This window comes from Aplysia californica, unplaced genomic scaffold (genome assembly GCF_000002075.1).
Source record: "Aplysia californica isolate F4 #8 unplaced genomic scaffold, AplCal3.0 scaffold01579, whole genome shotgun sequence".
In the NCBI taxonomy this organism is placed as follows: Eukaryota; Metazoa; Mollusca; class Gastropoda; order Aplysiida; family Aplysiidae; genus Aplysia; species Aplysia californica.
Window position 1 is genome coordinate 63,757 of NW_004798849.1, and position 6,156 is coordinate 69,912.

Sequence of the window (6,156 nt, forward strand, 5' to 3'; positions counted from 1 at the left end):
AAGAGTGTGCAGTTCGGTCTAGATTTAGATTCTAAATCTAGATACGTTTACTCATTAAATACTCTCTCTCTGGGTTAAAATATATAAATTATAGTAACACTAGATCGACACACCGCCCAAGATGATCAGTAGCCTTGCATTGTAACCAATGTAAACTACCGCTCGCTTGGCGAGCGAGCCAATCACAATCCAACATTTTTGGGGTCCACCTAGACACCATGACTATGCAGACCCCAATCGGGGAGTACGTAGACACTTCCTAGGAAGAATCAAATCGTTAGCTCAGAATTACAAAGTTCTATCGGATATTTTTGGCTGTTTCGAGTTACTAAGATAGAAAATTAAAAAATCTGTTCTGTCTGCTCTGTTAAAAAATCGCAAAGATTATTCGGAGTCATTATCAAGATATTCGAAGAATTGCATTCGAAAAAGCTTGAGTAGTTGTGGAACTCAAAGTGCTTGACGTCAAATTATGAGGCAGCGTGGTGGAATCACGCTCTCGTCAATTTTTGGACTTGTAGAGTTATTGGTATCATCTTAAAGCTTGTTTACTTGTCTTTATTTGGGTAAAAAAGTATCCATTTATCTTGAATACAAGTCGAGATATTTGCGAATGAAGGAGGTGGGGGTCACCTGTTTTCAGAGGTAAAGTTAGTGAGAACATGGCCGTCAAAGATTAGTTATTTCCTTAGCTTAAGAGTCCGTGTCAACTGACAATTTACATTTTTATGTTTTTAATCATTGTTTTTTAAAATTAAAAATCCACACAGAAATGAGTTCTTTAATGGGCATGAAAGGTGTTGAGCCAAAAAAACAAAAAATTGATAAAAATTCACAAACCTGCGGGAAAATGCAAGTTTCTTCATTTTGATTATTTTGACGAGAGCCTGATTCCACCACGCTGCCTCACAATTTATCAAAACTAAGCGCTGTTTAGATAAAAATGTGTAATTCTGGGGTAACGAAATGCAGTTTCTGGGACACTTGGGTCGATATAAAAGCCTTGGACATCTTGCTCTCTTTTTAAAAAAATAAAAATGCATGTATACAGATAAAAGAGGTAGGGGCTGACCGTGAATAGCTTACTTCAAGAAATGGATGGATGAGGAGAGAAGACTGAAATGGTTACTTAAATATTTTCTGGCGATCAAAAAAAGGGTACCGCACTAATATGTTCGACCCGTTCGCCTTTCCTGTAGAAAATTGATGCTTTTTTTAATCAATAAATTCAGATACGAAGTATTCTATAGATAAATCAAGGTGAAAGAGTTATTTTTCTTTTTTTTTAAACCCTCTCTTTTGTGACTGAAATTTGACCATAGGGGCAAAATCCAAAAGTCACACATCAGTTCGCCGTGCGATCTTCAGGTGCATTCAACACTTCAGGGCACCTCCTGCTCATAGAGCGCGTAAGTCTTCCTTCAAAAATGTTGTTTCAGGCATTGGCGAGCGCAGTAACACAGTTAATCCTGCCCCATAGTAACACAGTTAATCCTGTCCCACAGTAACACAGTTAATCCTGTCCCACAGTAACACAGTTAATCCTGTCCCACAGTAACACAGTTAATCCTGTAACACAGTTGATCCTATCCCACAGTAACACAGTTAATCCTGTCCCACAGTAACATAGTTAATCCTGTCCCACAGTAACACAGTTAATCCTGTAACACGGTTAATCCTGTCCCAGAGTAACACAGTTAATCCTGTCCCACAGTAACACAGTTAATCCTATAACACAGATAATCCTGTCCCACAGTAACACAGTTAATCTTGTCCCACAGTAACACAGTTAATCCTGTCCCACAGTAACACAGTTAATTCTGTCCCACAGTAACACAGTTAACCCTGTCCCACAGTAACACAGTTAATCCTGTAACACAGTTGATCCTATCCCACAGTAACACAGTTAATCCTGTCCCACAGTAACACAGTTAATCCTGTCCCACAGTAACACAGTTAATCATGTCCCACAATAACACAGTTAATCCTGTAACACGGTTAATCCTCTCCCAGAGTAACACAGTTATTAATCCTGTAGCACAGTTGATCCTATCCCACAGTAACAGTTAATCCTGTCCCACAGTAACACAGTTACTCCTGTCCCACAGTAACACAGTTAATCCTGTCCCAGAGTAACACAGTTAATCCTGTAACACGGTTAATCCTGTCCCAGAGTAACACAGTTAATCCTGTCCCACAGTAACACAGTTAATCCTGTAACACATTTAATCCTGTCCCACAGTAACACAGTTACTCCTGTTCCACAGTAACACGGTTAATCTTGTCCCACAGTAACACAGTTACTCCTGTTCCACAGTAACACAGTTAATCCTGTCCCACAGTAACACAGTTAATCCTGTCCCACAGTAACACAGTTAATCCTGTAACACAGTTGATCCTATCCCACAGTAACACAGTTAATCCTGTCCCACAGTAACACAGTTAATCCTGTCCCACAGTAACACAGTTAATCCTGTAACACAGTTAATTCTGTCCCACAGTAACACAGTTAATCCTGTCCCACAAGTGCTCAATTTGGTTACAGCCGGGTGAAATGGTAGGCCGTGTGCTCATTGCAGCGACGATAATCTTGATTTTTAAGAATTTAATTCCGATCGAAGTGCATGATGTGCGGGTGAGTGACGAGAGAAAACTAGAATGATCATAAAAATATATTATATTATTATGGGGGTGGGTTGTTGTTTTTTTTTAGAACGTCTGGGCAGAGAAATGAGAGGCGAATCGTGATCGCCTTCGTGAGCTTAAGATGTGGCACTTCATGGTGATAGGAATATTATTCATTATTTTGATTTTTTAAAACGTGTTTTAGGCAAAACGACAGGAATTGAATAGTCACAAACTTACCGCAACTTCCAGCGAAACCGGTACACCAATAAGCCAATCACGACGCACAGAAGCAAAATCGTCAAGGCTAAGACCCACAGAAAAAGAGGGAAGTGATTGCTGCACTCGCGGTCAAGCAACCTGACAATACCCTGATAGCCTTCATGAATACCCTTCCGAATTCCGTCTTTGTAAACACACGCGTAGCCCTCAAAAGATTTGTTTAAAGCTTTTGAGTTTATCATCCACCGAAGGAAGTCGAGGTTGTCGCAAGTGCATCTGACTGGGCAGCCTGACAAATCAAGAGTGAGGTTGTGGCCGCGAGTGTCGAAGAAACGAGTGAGGTCGGAGTTCAAATTACGAATGCCCGTTGCTCTGAGACTGAGGTATTTCAACTGACTCATATTCCAAAGGTTCTGACTGAAGTCCTCAATGCTATTTTGAGACAAGTCCAAACTTTGCAAATTATTCAGTCCTGCGAAGGCGTCCTCGGGTAGTCGCTGAATAAGATTTATACTTAGATTTAAGTATTTCAAATTCGTCAAATGCTTGAAGAGTTGTATCTTACTGCCTGGTGTGTAAGTATCTCTCAAAAAGTTGGTGCTCAGATCGAGATGTGTCAGCTCCGGAAAGGGTTGGAAAAACGAAGTACTAAGGTGGGAAATAAAGCTCCCGTTCATGTCGATTCGCGTTACGTTTTTCAGCCCAGCGATGGGCCCTGTGGCGTACGGGAAGTAGTTTGCCCATATGCTGAGATGCCGTAGTGAATTGTTTGGGTTTATAGAAAATTTTGTAAGACGGAATTTCAGACCTGCATAGGCCAAGGAAATGTTGACCAACCGCGGAGGAAGCAAGAACTCTTCCTCGTCTGAATCCAGGGAGTGTTCATATGGAAGCTGCTTCCGGGGGGAAGCCAAGTTCTGGTTGTGTCTGGAGAAAAAGTTGGGACCTCTTTCCTTTGGCAAATGATTTGGCAGGCTTTCCAGAGTAATTTTCCCGTTCAGCAAAAGTGTTTTCAAATTCTCCAGTTTGGACAAATTCCTGAGATAACTGCTGTAGGCGAAGTTGTTTCCACTAGCGTCAATGTATATTAACCCTTTAGGCAGATTCGACAAGACTGACCTCTCCAGAAGTTCAATTTTGTTCTCAACACAATGCAAACTTTTCAAGCTTCTTGGAAAATTCTTGACCATGTCGTCAGACACAATGATGCTCGAGGAGAACATCGATTCGATTCGACCGATATCCAACTGTTGCAGATTGTTGGAGTATTTCAGACCCCACATCAAACTTTGCAAGTATTTGAATTTTAGATAATAGTTCCCGTAAACGTTAAGAGTTTCCAGGTTTTTTAAAGGTTTGAAAGTTCCCGCTTCCACAAGGTCCCCGTATATCGAACACCAGCGCATGAATAAATGTTTAATCGTTGGAACATTTTCGAAAGTGCGGTTTGTTAGCGTTTTCATAGTACAATAGCCATACTTCTTTCCTCCCATCTCGATGCTTTTCAAAGCTTTCAAATTCTTGAACCCCGGCCCAAACGATTTGTTACAGAGACCGTCTATTCGAAGATGTTCCAGATTGGACAAGGCCGACAACGCCAGGTCCGGATAAAACATCTCCGGCCACGTAGTACATGGCGTGTTGTTGTTCAGTGACAATATTTTCAAAGACTTCAAATCAGAGAACACGTTTTCCGGGTATGTTCCGTTTTTCATTGCGAGAAAGTTGCCTTTTAGGCTTAACCGTTGCAGACGAGTTAGATTCTGGAAGCTCTTCTCCGATAAGTTTTGCAGGCGATTCCCGTCTAAATATAGACCCGTTAGGTTTGGGTATCTACAAAAGGCACACGGCTGGATAAGTTCTATGCTGTTTTTGGACAGCAGTAAAATTTTTATTGTTTTTGGCAAACGTTGGGGTACACTTAAAAAGTTTCGCCTGGAGCAGTCAACTCCACTTCTATCACAGATCCAAGTGCAGTTGTATATGTCAAATTCTTTTTGAAGTTTGGACAAGGTAAATATGTTACCATTTTCAACCGCGGATTTTTCTACACGCTCCAGATCTTCACTCCCGTTTTCGGGGGATGGACCAGGCACACAGTTACTTCCTGGACAAGCTTCTTCGCCGCAGACGTTGTCGAGACGTAAAGTATCCGACCCACGATCAGGTGCGTGCTCCCAGACCTGGTTCATTGAGCTATCAATGTGATTTGGCCTTCCGACAGTGTTACGTTCCAACTCATCATTGGTCGGGTTCATGCGACTCTCAAATAGCAAAGAAGACTTTGTTGTTGTTGTTGTTGTTGTAGTTTTTGTTGTTGTTGTTATTGACTCTACCGTTGGAACAGAACCTGCCTCATCAGTTGCACCCGCTTCAGGAATCGTATCAGCCTCTGGAACTGGTTTAGACTTTGAAACAGAATGAGCCTTTGAGACCAAGGTAGATTTTAGAACTGAACCTGCCTTTGAAATCGAACCAGTCTTTGGGGTCGATTCGGCCTTTAGTATTGAACCAGCCTTTGGAATAGAACTTGTCTTTGGGGTCGATTCGACCTTTAGTATTGAACCAGCCTTTGGAATAGAACTTGTCTTTCGGGTCAAATCAGCCTCTGGAACTGAACCAGTATTTGGAATCGCAGCAGTTTTGGGGGTCGATTCATCCTTTTGAATCGCACCAGTCTTTGGGGTAGATTCGGCCTTTGGAATCGCACCACTCCTTGGGGTAGATTCATTCTTTGGAATCGCACCAGTCTTTGGGGTAGATTCATTCTTTGGAATCGCACCAGTCTTTGGGGTAGATTCATCCTTTGGAATCGCACCAGTCTTTGGGGTAGATTTATCCTTTGGAATCGCACCAGTTTTTGAGGTAGATTCATTCTTTGGAATCGTACCAGTCTTTGGAGTAGATTCGGCCTTTGAAATAGAATCAGAGTTTGAGAGTGAATCGGCCTTTGGAACCGTTACGTCTTCCCTCCTCAGAGCATCTCCTGCCGTGTGGTGGAACCTGACGACCAGCGAACCCCCATGTAACGCACTAGCCGGAGTTGTCCTCAAGGAGAAACCACTTAGGTATACCAGTGTCCCAAGGAACAGCCGCCCAACGCTCAGCGTCCTCATCTTTGCCAGACGGAAAGAGATCTGGTAGAAGAGAAAGAATAAATGTATGTTCACAAAAAACGCTTCTCGACAGCTAAATTATTTGAAAAGGCATTCAGTTTGTAGAAGGACCAGCTTAGAGTGCGGTCAGAAGTTTGCAGAGCTATTGTTTTTCTGTCAAATTTCTTCGACCATCGAACATAACCCTCCACCC

At 42.2% G+C, this 6,156-nt stretch overlaps 1 protein-coding gene across 1 annotated transcript in view; it reads right to left on the reverse strand.

The window, feature by feature from the left end:
* Positions 1 to 5,984, reverse strand: part of LOC101858685 (toll-like receptor 4) — a gene marked incomplete at its 3' end in the record, with an annotated part of 8,646 nt that extends 2,662 nt beyond the window's left edge. The window contains 1 exon segment of the mRNA XM_013090850.1: positions 2,866 to 5,984. Coding sequence (XP_012946304.1) covers positions 2,866 to 5,963 — 3,098 coding nt within the window.
* Between the last annotated feature and the right edge of the window lie 172 nt (positions 5,985 to 6,156).